This window comes from Bos javanicus, chromosome 2 (genome assembly GCF_032452875.1).
Source record: "Bos javanicus breed banteng chromosome 2, ARS-OSU_banteng_1.0, whole genome shotgun sequence".
Taxonomy (NCBI): domain Eukaryota; kingdom Metazoa; phylum Chordata; class Mammalia; order Artiodactyla; family Bovidae; genus Bos; species Bos javanicus.
This window is the reverse complement of record NC_083869.1, coordinates 125,352,110-125,375,065: the sequence shown is the minus strand read 5'-3', so window position 1 is coordinate 125,375,065 and position 22,956 is coordinate 125,352,110. Positions and strand designations below refer to the sequence as shown.

The 22,956-nt window shown below is 43.6% G+C and overlaps 1 protein-coding gene across 2 annotated transcripts in view; it reads left to right on the top strand.

Annotated features, from left to right (window-relative positions):
* The first annotated feature begins 15,326 nt into the window (after positions 1-15,326).
* SMPDL3B (sphingomyelin phosphodiesterase acid like 3B) overlaps positions 15,327-22,956 on the top strand; it is a 34,142-nt gene continuing 26,512 nt past the window's right edge. Inside the window, exon 1 of one of the 2 annotated variants that reach the window (XM_061391273.1) lies at positions 15,327-16,485. In XM_061391273.1, the coding sequence (XP_061247257.1) occupies positions 16,425-16,485 (61 nt within the window). In that variant the 5' untranslated portion in view covers positions 15,327-16,424. The remainder of the gene's footprint in view (positions 16,486-22,956) is intronic. The other variant, XM_061391261.1, reaches the window with a different exon arrangement.

Sequence of the window (22,956 nt, the reverse complement as noted above, 5' to 3'; positions counted from 1 at the left end):
TTTTGATAAAACTGCTGGGACTGTCTTAAACATAATATTGCTGTTGTCCTCGCTTTACAGATGAAAAACTGAAACTCAGTTGTGGGAGTCTACATTCAAGTCCAGGACGTCTGATTCCATCAACCAAAGTAGTTAGTATACCTTCCTGGACATCCTAGAATTGGGACACAAACTCAGTTGGATAAGGGGATCAGGCAGGAAAACTGTAAACATAATAGATTGGATAATAGAGTGGAATTTTTAAAACTTTTTCTTTTCAGTAACCAAAATAACCACACAAGCATAATGATAAATATTGACTGACATAAAGAATATGGGCTCAGTGGGACTTCCCTGGTGGTCCAGTGGTTGGGAATCCACCTGCCAATGCAGGGGACACCGGTTGGATCCCTGGTCTGAGAAGATTCCACATGCTCCAGAGCATCTACACCTGTGCACTACAACTACCGAGCCTGTGCTCTAGAGCCGGAGAGCCGCAACTACTAAGCCCGTGCGCTTGAAATACTGAAGCTCAGTTGCTTAGAGCCCGTGCTCCACAACAAGAGAAGCCCTCCGAAAAGCCCCTGCACTGCAACTAGAGAAAGCCTGTACGCAGCAACAAAGACTCAGGGCTCAGCATTGCCAGGTCATTTAAGTTTTTTTAGTAGGTGCCAGAAGCCTGTGACTTTATGTAAATATTTGCAAATTTCGAGTGTTTGTAAGTAATTTAAAAATTGCAAAATGCTACCTAGGTCAAAGAAAAGGTATCTGTGGGCCAGATGTTGCTTGTGTGCCATTTCTTTCCTATGTAAATTCCATTAGCCTCAAAATCACTGCTGAGAAATACACAAGATACAACCAAGAACAAAAGTCATACCAAGATAACATTATTAGGTTAAGCTTCAGGTGACTGAAACTTACAGTGTAACAAGGAAGAACATATTTATGATATGTAGAATAACATGTTTGCAAATAAGAGTATTTGGAAAAGTTAAGATGTGGGTTCATTTGGGGTAGTCACCCTCATTTGCGGTGCACCTAGTTATAAATTTAGCTGAGAAGATCATACTTAAAAATTTTTTCTTTTATTTATTTATATTTGGCTGTGCTGGGTCTTCACTGCTGCGAGGGCTTTGCTTTCGTTGCAGAGCACGGGCTTCTCATTGAGGTGGCTTCTCTTGTTGCAAAGTGCAGGCCATAGCACGAGCAAACTTCAGTAGTTGCAGCTCTTGGGCTCTATAGCACAGACTCAGTAGCTGTGGCTTACGAGTTTAGTTACTCCAAGGCATATGGGATCTTCCCACACTGGGGATTGAACCCGGGTCCCCTGCATTGGCAGGCAGATACTTAACCACTGAGCCACCAGGGAAACCTAAGATCATATTTTTTTAAATAAATAAAATGATGGACTTCTCTGGTCATACAGTGGATAAGAATCCACCTGCCAATGCTGGGGAATGTGAATTTGATCCCCGGCCCGTGAAGATTCCACATGCTGTGGAGCAACTGAGTCGTGCGCCACAACTACTGAGCCTGTGTGCTGCAACTACTGAAGCCCAGGAGCCTAGAGCCTGTGCTCAGCAACGAGAAATCCCCGCAACAAGAAGCCCGTGCACCACAACGAAGGGTCCTTGTTTGTGACAACTAGAGAAAGCCCATGGGCAGCAACAAAAACCCAGAGCAATTGAAATAATTAAATAAATAAAATGGAATATTACTGTTTTAAATATAAGAATGCAAAACGTCAAACTAAGATTTTTGCACCTCTTTTCAAGAGCTTGGTGATCTGATAAATTGAGCAGAGGGCTCAGTTCTCAATTATTGATAAAATGAATAGTATTTACTTTCTGTTTGTGCATGGTGGGCAGTGAATTCATCTGTCAAGGTTTTGTTTTATCAAGTTGAAGTCTTCCTGTCACATGGAAGGGATTTCTGAGAAGTCTTTCATTTCCCTGTCTAGGTAGACTGCTATCAGGGAAATCCACAGCCAGATTGAGAAAAGGAAAAACTACAGTTTAAAAACGATCTAATGGGCCCTCCCTGGTTGTGCAGGGGTTAAGACTCCACCGTTCCAGTGCAGAGGGCACAGGTCCAATCCCTCGTTGATCTGGCAGTTCCATTTCTGGGTGTATACCCCAAAGAACTGAAATTAGGGACTCAAAGAGACAATTCTACACCAGTGTTCATAGCCAACATTATTCACAAAAGTCAAAAGTGGAAGCAAACCAAGTCTCTATTGACAGATGAATTGATAAACAAAATGTGGTATGAATATACAATGGAATATTATTTAGTCTTGAAGAAAACTCTGATACGTGCGTGCTACAGTATGAATGAACGTAGGAGACTATGCTAATGACAAAAATGGCATCATGTCTTTCATAAAAGACATTAGGAAATAAGCCAGTCACAAAAGACAAATGTATGATTCCACTTATATGATGTACATAGAGTAATCAAATTCACAGGGACATGAACCCCTAAGTAAATGGCAGTTATCAGGGGCTGGAGAGAGAGAGAAATGGGAAGTTATCATTTAATGGGTATGGTTGCCATTTGGGAAGACTAAAAAGTTCTGGAGATGGATAGTGGTGATGGTTGCACAATAACAGGAATGTAGCTAATGCCACTGAACCATACTTGAAAATGGCAAGTTTTGGTTTTCCAGGAGGGAGTGGAGAAAAGAGTGGGAGCCTCGCCTGGCCTCGCCCGGCCTCTCCTCACGGCCCGCGGCAGGGGCGTCAGCCCACCCCCTCCCCAGCGTGTCTCCCGACCCGCCCGCCCCCCGGTGGGCACACGCGGCCCGCAGGCCCAGAAAAAAAAAAAAAAAGACAATGGCAAGTTTTATGTTGTTTCTATTTTACCACAATTAAAAAAAATTAATCAACCCTAGTATATCTTGAGTATATACCACATGCCAGATATGTGCATTATCTCTACTAAATGCTTCATATGCATTATCTCCCAAAGTTTTTGACCTGCCATTTTAACCTCCAAGTTCATTTTTCCTCCACATCATAAATAAACATATTTTGATAAGAACTGTCTCAACATCAATGAACTTTCATTTAGACTTGATTTCCTGTTCAATTTTTTGTACGGTGAGATTTAGCCATTTCTAATTTTTTTCTATTTTCAATTTTGCAGAAATCACTGTGAATCAGTTCTTTCCTGGGTAAACTTTACAATGAGGGTTAAATTCATCTTTTAAATTTGATCCATACAAAATTTTAATTTTTTTTCACATCTGCCACTATAGTTTCATGGGTGCTGATTTCTATCGAATACAATTTGATTAAGGGGATTCCTGGTAGTTTTCAATGTTATATGCAAAATATGATTCTTTTTTTCTAAAATAATTTTACTGGATGGAATAGTCATTTTCAGTTTTATATCGTACTGATTATTTCTACTAGTAATTGTCATTATGAATTGGTTGATATTGATAGAATTCTTTTTGATAGGGATTGTTGTCGTTCAGTCACTCAGCCATGTCTGACTCTTTGAGACCTCATGGACTGCAGCACACCAGGCTTACCTGTCCTTCAAGCATCTCCTGGAGTTTGCTCAAACTCATGTCCATTGAGTCAGTGATGCCATCAACCATCTTGTCCCCTGTTGTCCCCTTCTCCTCCTGCCTTCAGTTTTTTCCAGCATCAGGGTCTTTTCTAGAGTTGGCTCTTCGCATCAGGTGGCCAAAGTATTGGAGCTTCAGCTTCAGCATCAGTCCTTCTAATGAATATTCAGAGTTGATTTCCTTTAGGATTACTGTTTTGATCTCCTTGCAGTCCAAGGGACTCTCAAAAGTCTTCTCCAGCACCACAGTTTGAAAGCATCAATTCTTTGGCACTCAGCGTTCTTTATGGTCCAATTCTCACATCCATACATGACTACTGCAAAAACCATAGCTTTGACTATATGGACCTTTTTGTTAGCAAAGCGGTGTCTTGATTTTTAATATGCTGTCTGGATTTGTTACAGCTTTCCTTCCAAGGAGTGAGTGTCTTTTAATTTCATGACTCCAGTCACAATCTTCAGTAATTTTGGAGCCCAAGGAAATAAAAAGTTTCTGTTGTTTCCCCATCTATTTGCCATGAAGTGATGAGACTGGATGCCATGATCTTTTATTTTTTAATGTTGAGTTTTAAGCCAGCTTTTTCACTCTCCTCTTTCACCTTCATCAAGAGTCTCTTTAGTTACTCTTTGCTTTCTTCCATAAAGGTGGTGTCATCTGCATATCTGAGATTAATGATATTTCTCCTGGCAATCTTGATTCCCGCTAGTGCTTCATCCAGTCCAGCATTTTGCATGATGTACTCTGCATAAATAAGCAGGAATAGCATAGGATAATCAAGTAGCTTAGAAACCCCATTAGGGAATTGTAGATAGGGAACTTTAGGGGGGTTGGGAGACCACAATAAGACTAATGATCACTCAAGAAAGTAATGAAAATGTTCTGAAACAATGTGGGCTTGCTTGACTCATGAAGCAAACAAGTTGCTTAGCATCAAAACCAGATTGGCTGGCTTAACAAAATCAAGCTAACTTTGCTTAGTGACAAAACCATGCAACAGAAGCACTAGACATGCCCCAAAACAATACAACAATGGTAGCATGAGACCTATATCCTGCCCGGTAAGTTCAGTAAGTTAATAACCTGCAAAACATGCCCTTTGGCCCCAAAGACGTGTTCTTTGCACAATGCCCCCCAAACAATAAAACAATAGTAGAGAATAAGGCCTACAACCTGCCTAGTGGTGTCATCAAGTTAATGACTCCCAAAATATGCCCTGTGCCCACAAAAAAACAATCATTTATGGAAAGGTGAATTTTCAAAATGAAAGACCTTCATTGTACTGAGACCTGAAAATATTATTCCAAAATGTTATGACAGTCTTGGCCTGACCATATAGTGACAAGAAAACTTCCCTACCTTACTTGGGGGAGGAACTGATGAAGGAAACCTGATACCTATTTAAGAAAGACAAAGATCTTTTCCCCTTTGCCTCTCTTCCTTTGATTATAAAAATGTAACCCACTGAGTACTCTGGGCAGTGCAACACTTGTCTGCCTGCTCCTCTGTTCATGGGGATTCTCCAGGCAAAAACACTGGAGTGGGTAGCCTTTCCCTTCTCCAGGAGATCTTCCCAACCCAGAGATCAAACCCAGGTCCCCACATTGCAGACAGATTCTTTACTGTCTAAGCCACCAGAGAAGCCCTTGTGAAACTGACAAGCGTCCTAGTCTAACAAATCACTTCTTGTCTATCACTTTGCCTCTTGCAGAATTCCTTCCTGTGTTGAGACATAGAGGACTGTGGTACCAGAGCTCTTCGGAGCCCTGGAAATGACACTAACAGTTTCATTTTCATATTAAAGAGGCTTTTATAAGTGAAGAAGAACACTTAGAATTATTTGTTTAATGCTCAATTTATCAAAGTCTTATAGGTGATAAACCTTGAAGTCAATTTTTTGGTATTTAAACATTGTTTCAGTTCAGTTCAGTCTCTAAGTCATGTCTGACTCTTTGTGACCCCATGGACTGCAGCACGCCAGGCCTCCCAGTCCATCACCAACTCCCAGAGTTTGCTCAAACTCATGTCCATTGAGTCAGTGATGCCATCCAACCATGTCATCCTCCATCGTCTCCTCCTCCTGCCTTCAATCTTTCCCAGCATCAGGATCTTTTCAAATGAGTCAGCTCTTCGCATCAGGTGGCCAAAGTATTGGAGTTTCAGCTTCAACATCAGTCCTTCCAATGAACATTCAGGACTGATTACCTTTAGGATGGACTGGTTGGATCTCCTTTCAGTCCAAGGGACTCTCAAGAGTCTTCTCCAACACCACAGTTCAAAAACACCAATTCTTCTGCACTCAGCTTTGTTTATACTCCAACTCTCACATCCACACATGACTACTGGAAAAACCATAGCCTTGACTAGATGGACCTTTGTTGGCAAAGTAATGTCTCTGCTTTTTAATATGCTGTCTAGGTTGGTCATAACTTTCCTTCCAAGGAGTAAGCGTCTTTTAATTTCATGGCTGCAGTCACCATCTGCAGTGATTTTGGAGCCCAAAAAAATAAAGGCTGACACTGTTTCCACTGTTTTCCCATCTATTTCCCATGAAGTGATGGGACCGGATGCCATGATCTTAGTTTTCTGAATGTTGAGCTTCAAGCCAACTTTTCACTCTCCTCTTTCACTTTCATCAAGAGGCTCTTTAGTTCTTCACTTTCTGCCATAAGGATGGTGTCATCTGCATATCTGAGGTTATTGATATTTCTCCTGGCAATCTTGATTCCAGTTTGTGTTTCATCCAGCCCAGCATGGCTTAGAGGGTAAAGCGTCTGCCTGCAATGTGGGAGACCTGGGTTCGACCCCTGGGTTGGGACGATCCCCTGGAGAAGGAAATGGCAACCCACTCCAGTACGCTTGCCTGGAAATTCCTATGGACAGAGGAGCCTGGTAGGCTACAGTCCATGGGGTCGCAAAGAGTCGGACACAACTGAGCGACTTCACTTTCTTTTCACCCTGCATATATGGAGAAGGGAATGGCAATCCACTCCAGTATTCTTGCCTGGAGAATTCCATGGACAGTGAAGCCTGGCAGGTTACAGTCCGTGGGGTCGCAAAGAGTCAGACATGACAGAGCGACTAGCACACACACACACACACACACACACACACACACACCCTGCTTATAAGTTGAATAAGCAGGGTGACAATATACAGCCTTGACGTACTCCTTTCCCTATTTGGAACCAGTCTGTTCTTCCATGTCCAGTTCTAACTGTTGCTTCCTGACCTGCATACAGGTTTCTCAAGAGGCAGGTCAGGTGGTCTGGTATTGCCATCTCGTGAAGAATTTTTCACAGTTTATTGTGATCCACACAGTCAAAGGCTTTGGCATAGTCAATAAAGCAGAAATAGATGTTTTTCTGGAACTCTCTTGCTTTTTCGATGATCCAGCTGATGTTGGCAATTTGATCCCTGGTTCCTCTGCCTTTTCTAAAACCAACTTGAACATCAGGAAGTTCACGGTTCACATATTGCTGAAGCCTGGCTTGGAGAATTTTGAGCATTACTTTACTAGCATGTGAGATGAGTGTAATTGTGCAGTAGTTTGAGCATCCTTTGGCATTGCCTTTCTTTGGGATTGGAATGAAAACTGACCTTTTCCAGTCCTGTGGCCACTGCTGAGTTTTCCACATTTGCTGACATATTGAGTGCAGCACTTTCACAGCATCATCTTTTACAAACTTAATTAATTATTCTTAAATTTTTAAAATAGTTTTTTTGGTGGGCTGTGCCACTCAGCTTGCAGGATCCTTTTTAAGAATTTATTTATTGATTTATTTTTGATGGCACTGGTTCTTCGTTGCTGCACACGGGCTTTCTCTAGCTGTGGTGAGCCAGGGGCTACTCTTCATCAGGGTGCATTGGCTTCTGATTGCGATGGCTTCTCTTGCAAGAGCACAGGCTCTAGGGCACACAGGCTTCAGTAGTGCGGCTCTCAGGCTCTAGAGAGTTGGCTCAGTAGTCCAAGGCATGAGAAATCTTCCTGGACCAGGGATCAAACCTGTGTCACCTGCCTTGGCAGGCAAATTCTTATCTACTTTGCCACCAGGGAAATCCTCCTTAAAATTTTAAACTGTAATTAAAGTGCTGGTTTGGCTGATGCTTATGAATTCTTCAAACATCTTCAAGAGGAGATCAGAAACAAAAATGATAACTGAAAGAAATGAAGTTTAAATTTCAGTGCTCTTTGCTTGCATAGCCTCTTCCAAGGCCCTTCTTTTGTCTGTATGCCTCTTTAATACCTTACTATGCATTTTTTTTCTTAAGTAGGGCCACACAAATTGTTTCAGCCATGGGCCCCACAAAATCTGGAGCTTCTTGCCCCCTGCTTTCTTGGACCATTGCTTTCTTTTGTTATCGTCCTATGGTTTCTGTAATATTATTCATATTCCTTTCTGGGCTTTCAAAAATCCGATCAGACTGGAAAGAAAGAGAAATGTCATCTTAGTTCAGTTGAGGTAATTAGATCTGGGTCTTCAATCAACTGATTCTTGGTCAGTCTTAAGATCTGCTTGTGTGGTCCAAGGGGATTGTCATCAGGCCACTGATGATCAAGCTGAGCTCCCTTTTTATAATGTCTATAAGAGTTTTAAAATCATACCTTTCTCTTAGGTTTTCATTGTTTGTAATGTGATATTGTCCCTTAAAATCATGAGCCTTCAGTCTCACTTGGGTGGCATTATATAAACTGCTGTCCTGTCTCATGGGCTTACCAGGTGGCTCAGTGGTAAAGAATCTACCTGCCCAAAGCAGGAGTTGCAGGAGACGTGGGTTCAATCCCTGGGTTGGGAACATCCGCTGAGGAAGGAAATGGCAACCCACCCCAGTATTTTTCCCTGGAAAATCCCACAGACAGAGGAGTCTGGCAGGCTACAGTCCATAGGATTGCAAAGAGTTGGACACCGCTGAGTGAACACATTCACACATGTCCTGTTTGATACATTGATGGGGATTTTTGCAAGTTCATTTATTCCTACTGATATATTATTTTGTGGTATTCATAGGGCCACCTGAAATCTTCACTTCCTAGAGGTGGAGGAATAGAGTCCTTGGGGTTAGCAAGACTCAGGTTGGCTAATTAGCTCTTGGAGCCCCTTCTTGATTATTGTGTGTGAGCAATCCAGCCTGTCAGCCTATCTTGTTCTTCACAAAATTCCCATTGTTTGGGACTGTTTGACTCCTCACAGGTCAGTGAATTGCTTTTATACCCAAGTGGGAACAGTATATATGTATATTTTATAAATAGAAATTCAGTTAATAAAAGAAGCAAAGTATACATGTGCTAATTTTTCTTATGGAAATAAAAAAATTAAACATATCCTGTACTAGTCACCATTCTTGTGTGTTTTAACTAACTTTTTCTATTTGGAAAGAGGAACTAAAGAGCCTCTTGATGAGGATGAAAGACGAGAGTGAAAAAGCTGGCTTAAAAATTCAACATTCAAAAAACTAAGATCGTGGCATCTAATTCCATCACTTCACAGCAAATAGACGGAGGAAAAGTGGAAACTGATAGATTTTCTTTTCTTGGGCTCCAAAATCACTGCAGACAGTGACTGCAGCCATGAAATTAAAAGACACTCCTTGGAAGGAAAGCTGTAACAAATCTAGACAGCATATTAAAAAGCAGAAACATCACTTTGCCTACAAAGGTCCATATAATCAAAGCTATGGTTTTTCCATTAGTCATGTATGGATGTGAGAGTTGGACCATAAGGAAGGCTGAACACCGAAGAACTGATTCTTTCAAATTTTGGTGCTTGAGAAGACTTTTGAGAGTCCCTTCAACTGCAAGGAGATCAAACCAGTCAATCTTAAAGAAAATCAACCCTGAGTATTCATTAGAAGGACTGATGCTGAAGCTGGAGCTCCAATACTTTGGCCACCTGATGAGAAGAGCTGACTCACTGCAAAAGACCCTGATGCTGGGAGAGACTAAGGGCAGGAGGAGAAGGGGGATACAGAGGATGAGATGGTTGGATGGCATCAGTGACTCAATGGACATGATTTTGAACAAACTCCGGAAGATAGTGAAGGGAAGCTTAGCGTGCTGCAGTCCATGGGGTTGTAAAGTTGGACATGACTTAACAACTAAACAACAACATGAACCCATGGCCTTTCACAGATGCAACTTGCTCCAATAATTGTGACAATAACAATAGGAAAATAATTATGTTGTTATTAATGCTGCAGTTGTCACACCTTGGCCAATTAGAGGTTGGTTCCTTAGACATACTTGCACTGCTAATGCTTCTTAAAGCCTTCTGGTGTTCTGGCAGCAGGAGGACATTCCACCTCATCCAGTCTGACTTTTTTCTTTTCCCAAGACACAGACTCAGTTCTCCTCCTTTGCATGGAGAAGGATGCAGAGGGACCCTGCTGTTGGAGCCTTCTTAGTAGTCACTCATGAGTGGAAGCATTTTTCTCTTCAAGTTAGGAGTTAACATTTATTTTTCCAGTTTAACAGAGCATGTTGCTGTACCTTACATTTGTTATGCTGACAAATACATTGTGGATAGTTTTTTTTAGATGCCTTGGCATTCCAAAAGGCATTAGATTGGGAAAGACATAGGACCTGGGTGTGCCTCTGGATTGGGAAGGCAGGGTCAAATATCCTGCTTTAGTCACTTCATCTTCACAACAACCAAGTGAGGTAAGCGCTGTTGTCATCCCCATTTTACAGATGAGGAAACTGAGCTTCCCAACCTGCTTTTATGTCATAGACATATGAAGAAAATGGGGCCTGTGTGGTGTGCTGGACTAAATACTTAGGGCTGGCAGGCACCAGAGGTGCAGAAGCTAAAGGGGCACTCATCCCAGTTTGTCCAGGACTTTCCCGTTTTTTTGGCTGCACAGCATGTGGGATCTTAGTTCCCCAACCAGGAATGAAACCTGTGTCCCCTACATTGGGAGCATGGAGTCTTAGCCACTGGACTGCCAGGGATGTCACAAGAATTTCCCATTTTTAAAACTAAAGATCTCTTGTCTTGGAAACCCCTCCAGTCTCAGTAAAACCAAGATGCTTAATCATGCTTCAGAGGTCTCTGGTCAAGCCCAGCCTGCCTGACTGACCTATGTATGAATATCTCCTCGCTCCTGTGACCTGCTAGTGATGTACTGATGTGCCTAGATATTCAATGTGAGGCTCAGTAATCAGCCTGAGGTTGCAGAGCTAGTAAAAAGAGAAACCAGATTGAACCCAACTCTCTGTGACTCCTGAGCCCAGCTCTTAATCGTGATGCTTTGTCCTTATTGCCCATTCCCTCACCCTTTCAGCTCATCTTTACCCTAAGATGCTTAGTGCTTTGATGGTCTAATCACATTAAACAGAGGGGAAAGGAGCTTATTCTTGTTTTTCTCAAACATAGTCGCAATTTTAAAGAGTGCCCTGGGTTCATTGCAGCACTATTTACAATAGACAAGAAATGGAAGCAACCGACATGTTCATTGACAGGTAAATGGAGAAAGATGTCACACACACACACACACACACACACACACACCCCACAATGGAATACTACTCAGCCATAAAAAAGAATGAAATAATGCCATTTGCAGCAACATGGATGGGCCTAGAGGTTGTCATACTAAGTGAAGTAAGTCAGACAGAGACAGACAAGTATCATGATATAGCTTATATATGGACCCTTTAAAAAAAGATACAAATGAACTAATTTACAAAACAGAAACAGACTCACATACCTAGAAAACAAACTTAGGTTACCAAAGAGGAGAGGGCAGGGAAGGGCTAAATTAAGAATTCCGATTAACATAAACACACTGCTATATATAAAATAGATAATCAACAAGGACCTCCTGCATAGTTCAGGGAACTATACTCAATATTTTGTGATAAGCTATAAGGGAAGAGAATCTGAAAAAGAATATATGTATGCATAACTTAATCACTGTGCCATATACCTAAAACTAACACAACATGGCAAACCAACAATACTTCAATTAAAAGAAGGAAAACATTGAAGATATAAATACATAAAGAAATAGATTGCACTCATGGGCAGAAAAATTCAATATCATAAAAATATCAAGTTGAGAAGAATTGGCCCATAGGTTTTATGCAGTTGTAATAAATATTCTCAATAAGGTAAAAAAAAAAAAAAAAGAACCCACCTGCCAATGCAGGAGACACAAGGGATACAGGTTCCATCCCTGGATTGGGAAGATCCTCTGGAGGAGGAAATAGCAACCCATTCCCATGGACAGAGGAGCCCGGTGTGGCACAGTCCACGGGGTCTCAGAGTCAGACGTGCATGTGTGCTAAGTCGCTTCAGTTGTCTCTTACTCTTTGTGACCTTATGGGCTGCAGCAACCCAGGTCCTCTGTCTATGGGATTATCCCAGCAAGAATACTGAAGTGGGTTGCAGTGCCCTCTTCCATGGGATCTTCCCAGCTCAGGGATCAAACCCACATCTGTTACATCTCTTGCATTGACAAGGGGGTTCTTTGCCACTAGAGCCACCTGGGAAGCCCAAAGAGTCAGACTGACTGAGCAACTGAGCACACAGGCACGCCTGCACATTAAGATTAAGCTGGTGGGACAACCATACAAGTATGCGCCTTTGCTCTGCAATGCAACAGGTGGTACACAAGACCACATGAGATGTCATCTTGCCAAAAAATTCAAAGCTAAATATCATCAAAACTTCAGATCTAACTACCAGTTTATAGGCAGTATGGGGAACAGAAGAACAACTTAAATGACACCACCAAGAGGCAATCAGCCAAACACTCCAGAATGTGGGAAATTTCACAAGAAAAATGACCTAGTTCCTTAACAAGGAAAAAGAAAAAAGCAGGGAGGGGGAAAAGTCTAAAATTAAGAGAGACTTAAAGAGACATAAAAACTGCATGCAACTTGTGGGCCTGATTTGGATCTTGATTTGAGCAAATCAATTGTATTTGGTTAGCCAAAAAGTTTGTTCCAGTTTTTCCATAAGCTAAACAAAAATTTTAATTAAATTTTAAAAAATACTATGAGAAAATCAGGAAAGTTTAAACACTGACCAAGTATCTCCCTGGTGGTATGGTTGCTGGGGTCCAGCCCCGGCTGATCCAGGGTATTCGAAGGAGAGACAGCATAGGCGACCTGTTTATTTAAATATTTATCAAAGATATAAAGAGTAATAGGATGAGGATAGCTCAGTGAGGAAATTCAGTGGAGAAAAGAGGCTGAGTAGCTTGGTTTACGTGGGAGACCAATAAAACTTCAAGACAAGAAGTTTGCACCACTTACGTAGGCCGCAGGTGTCCTTCCGTTCTCCCAAAGGAGAGGAGACACTGAGGCCTCCCCGGTCGGATCTTAGAAGCCCAGGCATAATTAGTAAGCATGGTGGGTTCCACGCTCCAGATGGAGACTCAGCCAGAATGAGAGAGAGAGCGACATGGGGAGACCAAGTTTCGGTGAACAAGGCCCGCACTATTTTCCAAAGTAGTTTTTATACCTTAAGTTGTGCATAGAGGATAATGGGGGAAGGGGTAGAGTCATGCAAGGACAGCAGTTCCTGATCCTAATCGAAGCCAGGCTTTCAAACTTATCATATGCAAAAGTTCAGGTGATTTACATCATCTTCTGGCCAGGAGGCCTGTTAACATTTTAAGAAACTTATTTTTCTCTAAAGGTGATTATTCCAAAGTCAGGAGCCACCCTCCGAAAGCATTAGATAAAGTTGCATTCTTATAGGGCAAAGGTGTGGTGGGCTCAATCAAGAAAAGAATTAACTCAAGGGTCCAAGGTTACAAACATTAAAGCTACTACTTACACCAATTATATTAATCAATACACTGCCAGGGACACAGCAGGTTAAGGGATATGGAGACTTAGCAGCAAACATTGGCCCAATAAATGAAAAACCCTTCACCAATACAATTTCTAATCAATCTTTTAACTACTCAAAGGAATCTGTGTTTAGACAGTTTAGAACATCTCCTGCCTCTCACAGTTGGGAGGCTCTGAACAATCACATGTGGCCAGAAAAACCTGTTCAGGCAGGCTAGAGGATTTCCACAGGAGTTTGTAGGTTGAAACACTGTCACACCCAGAAATTATTAACTGGAGCTGTAAGCTAACTCTTTTCTCAGAGAGAGGTAGTAGGGGACAGCCCTCCGTAAAGTCAGAGGTGTAGGTGAAAGCACAAAGCAGAAAGTAGGCAGACTCTGGTTTTGGGGGTAGATGCTCGAGAATTTCCAGGGGGACTCCTGAGGCTTGATCCCACCTTTACGTATGCCGAGCCTCCTTTCTCATGACCTTTGCCATGGGCGGAGTTCCTCACGCTGGCTCCCGGCAGTGATAGAATTCTAGTTGAGCTATTCCAGATCCTGAAAGGTGATGCTGTGGAAAGTGCTGCACTCCATATGCAATATGCCGGCTCCCGGCATATGGTTATGTCACGCGAGTGTATGTTCCTTGATTCTTTGTCTCGTTACAACAAAGATTTTGGAGCGACGGACATTAAAGCCCTCGGCGCATCACAGCTCTCGGGTCTTGGACAAACCGTGTTACAGCTCCATTTTATTTAGAAGATAGCAGGAGAATCCAAGACTTGAAGAGAAGAGAGTGGAGGAGTGCGTAGGGGGAGGGAGGGAGGGAGGGAGAGAGGGAGAGAGAGGGAGAGGGAGAGGGAGAGAGAGAGAGAGAGAGAGAGAGAGAACGCGAGAGACAGCGAGAGCGTGTGCGCACGCGGGAGAGAGAGTCCGAGAGAAAGCGCTTTGGCTCCTCCTTTTATATGTTTTTTTCCTCCACCTGGGCCTGCCCTATGCAAATTGGGCTTAGCCAGGAGTGCTGTTTGTTCTGCCTGAAGTTTTCACTCTGGTCCTCGGACCTTAATTTGACCTTCCTTGTCTTTTAGCCACCGCCATTTTGGACTCCTTTTCCCTATTCTACCTACCTAACAGTTACTAGGAATTACTCCTGAGATAGGCTGGGACCTGGGACCCTCTACTGGAGTGCTTGCACTTTCACCTGGGTAAATGCCTCCTTGAGCAACAGAATACAAAGAAACTATAAGCAGCTAAAAATAACTGCAAGCAGGAGCAGTTGGGCCAATTATGAAAATAAGATACAAAAAGGCCACAAACTTCTGAGGTGCTGGGAGCAAAAGCTGGGTACTGTGTAGGACCCCTGCACACAGCACCACCAAGGGGTGGGGAGACCGTCTAAGCTACCCCTCCAGTCCAACCATCTGCTCCTATCCTCATCCCACTTAAAGAACCAGCCCACCCTCCTGGGAGAGAGAGTCAGGGCCCTGGTGTCTTGTTTTCATTCTGTCGTGATGCAGCGCAAGTCCCAGTAAAGCCTTGCTTGACTCTCTCGTCTGGTCCCTTATCAATTTCTATTAAATTAAAAGACACTTGCTCCTTGGAAGAAAAGCTATGACAGACCTAGACAGTGTATTAAAAAACAGAGACATCACGTTACTGACAAAGGTCCATATGGTCAAATCTATAGTATTTCCAGTAGTCATGTACGGATGTGAGAGTTGAACCATAAAGAGAGCTGAGTGCCAAAGAATTGATTCTTTCAAATTGTGGTGCTGAAGAAGACTCTTGAGAGTCCCTTGGATGGCAAGGAGATCCAACCAGTCCATCCTAAAGGAAATCAATCCTGAATATTCATCGGAAGGACTGATGCTAAAGCTGAGCAAACTGAGAGATAATGAAGGACGGTGAAGCCTGGCAAGCCTGGCGTGCTTTTACTCCACGGAGTCGCAAAGAATCAGACATGGCTCAGTGACTGAACAATGAACAAGGGAGGAAGGTGGGAGCGGGGTTCAGGAAGGAGGGCACACGTGTATGCCTATGGCCGATTCATACTAATGTACGGCAAAACCCACCACAATGTTGTAAAGAAATTATCCTTGGGTTAAAATAAATAAATTTAAAAAAAGAAAAATGAGTCCAAGGAGGAGGGTCAGTAACACTACTGTTTTTAGATCCTCTATGCTGTTTTTAAAAAATTCTAAAAAAAAAAAAATAGTTCTTATCTTTTAGAGATGTATACTAAAGTGTTTATGGGCAAAATGATATGATCTCTGGAATTTAAAAATAATCCTTTGGGGTTGGGGTGGGGGTAAAGATGAAGTAAGATTGGCTCTGAGTTCATAATTGCTCTTGCAGGAGGATGGGTACGGGGGCTCCTTACATTGTTCTCTCTAGTTCTGTTTATGTTGGCAAATTTTCACAATCAAAGAAGAGATGAAGCCATGTTACCTCCTCCCAGAAGCCCTCTCAGTTTCCTCAGAGGGTGAGCTCCCTCCTCTGGGCTTGTCAAGCCACCTGCCACCCAGAACTGCAGTCCAGTGGCCTGCTTCTTCCTCTAGAGGGCAGAGTGGTGGCCTTGGGTCCCTCCATCTCCCCAGGACAGGGTTTCCGGCATGAATGAGACTCTTGGTCTGGGTTCATTTGTGGTCAAGCAGCTCAATCTCCAACAAGTTCCTTTGATGGCAAAGGCTGGACATTGTCTGTTTGTTCTCCTGGGGTGGGGCAGCGTGAAAACTCTGAAAGAGGATATTTGCTGGTTGGTGACTGCGGCTGAGTGAGTTTCCTGGGGAATCCAGTTGCTGACTGGACCGACCGACACGCTCTGAGGAACTGGCAGGACTGGTGCTGCTTCTTACGTGAGAGGTCAAAGGCCTGGCAAGTGCAACTCCCGGGGCAAACCCCGCTCACACTCCCCTGGGCAAAGGAAGAAAAGCCAGAGGAGCCAGATGCCCCGAGTGTCTGGGAACAGTCGGTGACTGGACGGGAAGTTCTGCTCTGACACGCGGCCATCCACACCTAGCTAGGAAGTCTGTGGCTCGAACAAAAGCTCAGGGAGAACCAGACGGCTCCCATCAGGCGAAACCCCAGGATGAGGCTGCCAGAGGTGCTGATTTTCCTGGCCTCCTGGGGAGTTGCCAGGGCTGTACCAGGTAGGCACTGAGGATGCCTGGGATCACTGTGAACTCAGAGTCCAGGGCTGCTGGAAGCTGTTCAGGGAAAGCTGAAAATGTTGCTAAGAATAGCAAGACAGGGAGCTCAGCTGGGGAGGCTGGGTGAGAGAGTTAGTGGGCAGAGGGTGTGCTGTTTGAGCCCAAGATTGTTAAGTGGAGGTGATGGCTGGCCACAGGAGGAATATGGACATTGTTCAGAGCTGTCAGTATATGGACATTGTTCAGAGCTGTCGGTATCTAAGAGCCAGCCAGCTGGTAGAGGTAGAAGGTAGCAGGCAGATTCATGAATTCATTCAACAAATATTGGTCGAGTAGCTCTCAAATCTAGTATTTTACTGGAACTCTGTTGAAGCATTTTACTAACCTCATTCCCTTTTTGATCTGTAACACATTTTGGAATTTCCTAACAGAGTTCACTGTTGTTTAGAAATCTGCATCTGGAGAAGGGAATGGCAACCTACTCCCAATATTCTTGCCTGGAGAATCCCATGGACAGAGGAGCTTGGTGGCTATAGACCATGGGGTTGCAAAGAGTCAGACATGACTTTGCGAATAATCCACAACCTCAGAAATCTGCAAGGGTTTCTTTTCTGCAAATGCCACCAGCAGATTATAATTCTGTCAACAATGTGCACGCACACACTACATGGATCTGCATCATACATGGTATAAATTTTATCCTTGCCAGATTACTCCCATTTCTCTCTTAAAAGGACATTAGATTAGCAAATGATACAAACGCTTTGTTGTTTTGTTAAGACAAAGGCAAGCTTTCCTAAGCTTGAATTTATAGTTCTTCAAAACAAAAACAAGACATAAGAACTAAAATGTCCTGGGGATTAAAAAATTATTTTGAACCAAAAAAATGAATCATGCACTATTCTTGGAACCAGGAATGTGGCAGAAAAGAAACAAAATTCCAGTGCTGGAGAAGCCTCCCTTCACCTCAGGAGAAACAGACTAAAAGACACATAGACAAAGAAATACATATTCCAGGAAATAACGAGGGTTATGGAGAATAACAAAGCAGAATAAAGGAGTAGAGAGGATGGGGGAGAAAGACTACTTAAGGGGTAGCAGAGAAGAACTGTCAAATAAAGTGACATTTGACTAGAGACCTAAGGCAGCACGGGAGAGAGCTATGTGGATATCCAGAAGAACATTCCAGCAGCAGAGGACGAAAAGTTCACAGGCCCTGAGCTGGATGCACAGGCCATGTGTGCGAGCTAAAGCCTGAGGCCAGGGTGGCTGGAGCTCAGAGAATGGGGGATGGCGGGGCAGGGGGATGTGGATGTTGGGAGATCACGGGGGTGGGGCCAGCGGCTGGTGCCAGCTCATGTGTAAACTTGCAGACAATTTTAAGAACACCAAGTGAGGGAATTCATGGGCTGTTTGGTGGTTAGAACTCCATGCTTTCACTGCCCGGGTTCAATACCTGGTGAGGGAACTAGGATCCCGCAAGCTGGGAGGTGCAGCCAAAAAAAAGAAAAAGTATATAAAAACATGCAAACAAAGGAAAATAGTCAAGAAGAACTAACATTTATTTTCTGAGTACTTACTATATACTGTGCTTATGCTTTGTGCTTGACATATATTGTCCTTTTAAAACCATTTGAAAAATGAAGTGAAAACACCTCCTCTGATTTTTATTTTTTTTTAAATTTAACTTCATGGCTGCCCGAGGCTACCCTGCCGCGGCCCCCTCAGACGCCCGGCAAACGCATCCAAGCACGCAGCACCGGCGTGCCCCGGCAGCGTCCGCCGCAGTTCCCGGGCGGGGCTTGCACGCAGGCACGCGTGCGCGTCTCCTCTGATTTTTATAGTCCCTGTAGTGGTGGTTTAGTTGCTAAGTTGTGTCCAACTCTTGTAACCCCACAGACTGTAGTCTGCCAGGCGCCTGTGTCCATGGCATTCTCCAGGCAAGAATACTGGAGTGGGTTGCCATTTCCTTCTCCAGGGCATCTTCCCGACCCAGGGATCAAACCCAGGTCTCCCGCACTGCAGGGAGATTCTTTACATAGTCCTGTGAAGTAGGTACTATTACCATTACATCCATTTTGTGGATGAGGAAATGAGACCCAGAGGGAACACAAAACTCCCCAAGATCCCACAGCTGGGAAGTGGCAAGACCAAGTTCGTACTCAGCCACCTTATCCACCATACACTTGGATGGGTCCTCTTGGGATTGTGGGTACTACTTTTTCCCCCCTCTTTTCTTCAAACTTTTCTGGACTGTATACATCTATAATCTAAAACTGGAGTTAAATTTAAAAAGAATTCCATAGCACCTGTCAGTTTTTTCAGAATCTGAGTCTCTTCCTGAAGTGCAGACTTCTGAGACACCCAGTCAGATAGCCATCACCCTTGCTTTGCATAAGGCCGTGGAGTTTCTACCTGCACCATCCTTAGCCAAGAACTTGGGTGGGGCACCAACTTGCTGGATTCATCTCCTCCCACACAAACCGGAGGCTACACAGCATTTATCCCTCAACCTCTAACTGCAGACAAGCCCACAAGTTCTTTCTGTGGGAGCCAGTGTGGGAGGCAAACATTTCCTTGAAGAATGACGAGCCTGCCTCTTGGAGCTGCTGTGAGGCGATGGCGAGCCACACAGCTAACACAAGTGAAGTGAAGTGAAGTGAAAGGCGCTCAGTCGTGTCTCACTCTTTGCAACCCCATGGACTGTATACTCCATGGAATTCTCCAGGCCAGAATACTGGAGTGGGTAGCCTTTCCCTTCTCCGGGGGATCTTCCCAACCCAGGGATCAAACCCAGGATCAAATCCTGCATTGCAGGCGGATTCTTTACCAGCTGAGCCACAACGGAAGCCCAAGAATACTGGAGTGGGTAGCCTATCCCTTCCTCCAGGCAGATTTACCAGCTAACACAAGGGGTCAGTTTTAACAAGTTAACCCTTTGTGTTTTGGAGGGCAGTGGTTTACAGAGGAGGAGTTATAATTGAAGTGTTTGGTATCATTGCTTAGCATAAAAAATGATAGCTTATTATTGTTATTTAGTCACTCAGTTGTGTCTGACTCTTTGCGATCCCATGGACTATAGCCCGCCAGGCTCCTCTGTTCCTGGGATTCTCCAGGCAAGAATACTGGAGTGGGTTGCCATTGCCTTCTCCGATAGCTTGTATGCAAATCTTAAAAAAAAAAAATGTCCAAATGAACTTATTTACAAAACAAGAACAAACTCACAGAGAGCGGATTTATGGTTACCAGGGGAATGGGGAGGGGGGATAGATTGAGAGTTTGGGATTGACATATATACACTGCTGTTTTTAAAACAGAAAATCACGGACTTCCCTAGCAGTCAAGTGGTTAAGGCTCTGTGCTTCCAATGCAGGGGTCATGAATTCGATCCCTGGTCAAGGAACTAAGATCTAGTGTGGTGGAGCCAAAAATATATATATAATAATAAAAATAAGAAGTAAAATAGATAACTAACAAGGACCTACTGTAAAACCAAACCAAAGCAGAAAAACAAAACAAAACAAAACAATCCCCACAAAGGACTGAAATTGGGACCGATATTGCTTTATGGTGGGTCGTATGCATAACAGATAAGTCACGGAATCATAGGCAGTTGGAACTGATAAAACAGATAACCTTTGTGCAAAACACAAATCTTAATGCTTCAGAAAAAAGAGGCTCCAGAAGAGAAGAAAACCTGAGGTCCAAGGGGCAGAGCAGCCCAGAGATTAAGCACTCAGTCTGGTTTGTCCACTCCATGGCCATTCACCCCTTTTCTACTAGTATCGTTATCCCCATTTTACAGAAATGGGGACACTGAGGCTCAGCTGAGGAAATCTCTTGTTCAAGTTGCCATTGAATGTGTAGCCAGGATTCAAAACAAGATTTCTCTGATTTCAAATTTCATGCATGTCCTTTCAAAAATAATCCACTGCCTTAAGCCAGAAAACCTAGGTAGTACCTTTTAATATCTATGTGACCTTGAGTCTCTATTTCACTATCTGTAAAATAAGGATAACACTATAGGAGGAGAGATTAAATCAGGTGAGCTCATGCACTTACACTGCAATGTGCTGTAAAAGTTTAAGACCTTTTTTTTTTTAATATCTAAGGTCACATGGCTAGCTAGTGGCAAAGTGCACTGTGGTCATTTCTTTTCAGGTACAGTATGAATCATAGGTCTGCCACTAACTAGCTCAGTTTTCTCATCTGTAAAATGGGTATGATAATAGAACATATTTCATAATTTTGCTGTGAGGCTACATAGGCAGAGGGCTTGGCACAGCAACCGGCCGTCAGTAGGTGCTAAATAAATGGCAGGTGTTTTCCTGCCTTCCTCTTCTTGTCTCTGACCATAAGCAAACTCACCTTTCAGACGTTTTAAGACTGTCTTAGACTCTAGGAATGGTTTTTTCGTTTCCTCCACTCCAACATGAATCAGTAAAAGGATCTCACATTATATACGATTTTTAATGACTTCTAAAAATAATTACTAAAAATATATTAAATGTACTAATTTTGTTCATTTATCTGGCTGCCCCAGGCCTTAGTTGAAGCACAAGGGATCTGCGATCTTTGTCGTAGCATGCAGGATCTTTAGTTGTGGCAGGTGAGCTCTTGTTTGCGGCGCGTGGGATCCCATTCATTGACCAAGGATTGAACCTTGGCCGCCTGCATTGGGAGCTCAGAGTCTTAGGAAGTCCCTAATTTTTAATGACATTTATAAATGTTGCATTTGAAATAAATTGTTGGTTTTGATGGCACAGATTTTTTCCCCTCAATTTTGGAACCAATACATTTTTTTTTTCCAGGTCTTAGACATTTCCATGGGTCTTACAGAGGGATTAGGCTCTGGGTTCTGTATCTGTTGTCCCCAGTGTACAAAGTTAGCTTGGTGACACCTTGGTGAAGAAGGAGGGCCAAGAGACTGTTTTGCCTGCCCAGGCACAAGGAGCAGAGTTGAGCTCTCAGAATTAAAGCTAGAGGGTACACTGTGCCCGCCAGCCCTCTGCTCAAGTAGAACCAGCCAGGAGAGGACAGCATTCGTCTTCATATTGTTCCTGGCCCTGGACCTTTACCTGCAGAGGACAGCAGCTGAGTGGATGCTGGAGCAGGCAGGAGAAGGACACAGCCACCCCTCTCATCCCATCTCCCTTCCGTGGTGAAAGCAGAACTGCAGGATCCCCAGTGATCAAATTCAGAGTAACTGCTGCTTTGCATTGATGAGGGCTTATGCATTCTCATATTCTCTCTTTTTAAACCTCACAATAACTGTAAAAGGTAGGGGGCCCTGTTGTCCCCATTTTACAGATGAAGAAATTGGCAGAGAGTCAGTTCACCCAGCTAGTGAGCACTGGAGCTGGAATTCCAACCAGGTCTGTGCCCTCAACACTCACTGTAACTTGATGCCAAGTTTATTTATAGTCTCCATGATTAATGAATAATCATGATAGCTAAGATTGGTACCTTTTCTTAAAACTCAAGGATTTTGAGAATACACTCTTACTGTAAAAGATCCAAGCAGTATGGATATAGAGTTTCTTAATTTTCATGAGATTTCCCCAGATGAGGTGTCTTCATGGTAATGTTTGAGAATCTCTGGTCCAAAGGATAAAGTGTTAAAGTGCCCACCTCCCCATACCCTCTGAGTCTCACTCTGGGTCCTGGGGGTAATTGTCAGGGACAGTGGTGTGTGGAGAGTCCTCTGGACAAACACCCCTCCTCCCTTTTTTTCTGGTTGAACATGGTGATTTATTTGAAAATATTATACTTTTTTTTTTCAAATACAGTAATAGAAGGGGTTCCAGCAAGTCATATGGAGGGAGATGTTTAGGGGAAAGTGTAGGAGGAGAAGGAGGAAAAACATTATGGGAAGCCCACCAGAAGGGTCAGGCAACCATATTGTGTGTCGTTAGAATTGAAGGTGGATACACGACTGAGCGACTTCACTTTCACTTTTCACTTTCATGCACTGGAGTAGGAAATGGCAACCCACTCCATTGTTCTTGCCTGGAGAATCCCAGGGACGGGGGAGCCTGATGGGCTGCCATCTATGGGGTCGCACAGAGTCGGACACGACTGAAGTGACTTAGCAGCAGCAGCAGCAGGGACTTCCCCCAGGGGGCGCTAGTAGTAAAGAACCCACCTGCCTATGGAGGAGACATAAGAGACTCGGGTTGGATACCTGGTTTGGGAAGATCCCCTGGAGGAGGAAATGGCAACCCACTCCAGTGTTCTTGCCTGGAGAATCCCATGGTCAGAGGAACCTGGCGGGCTACAGTTCATAGGGGTGCAAAGAGTCAGACACATTCTGAAGCAACTTACCAGCATGCAGGGACTTCCCCAGTTGTCTGCCTTTTAATGTGGAGGGTATGGGTTCAATCCCTCGTCAGGGAAGTAAGGTCTCATATGCTGTGGAATGTGGCCAAAAATTAAAAAAAAAAAAAACTGAAAGTAGATAAATAGGGCCTC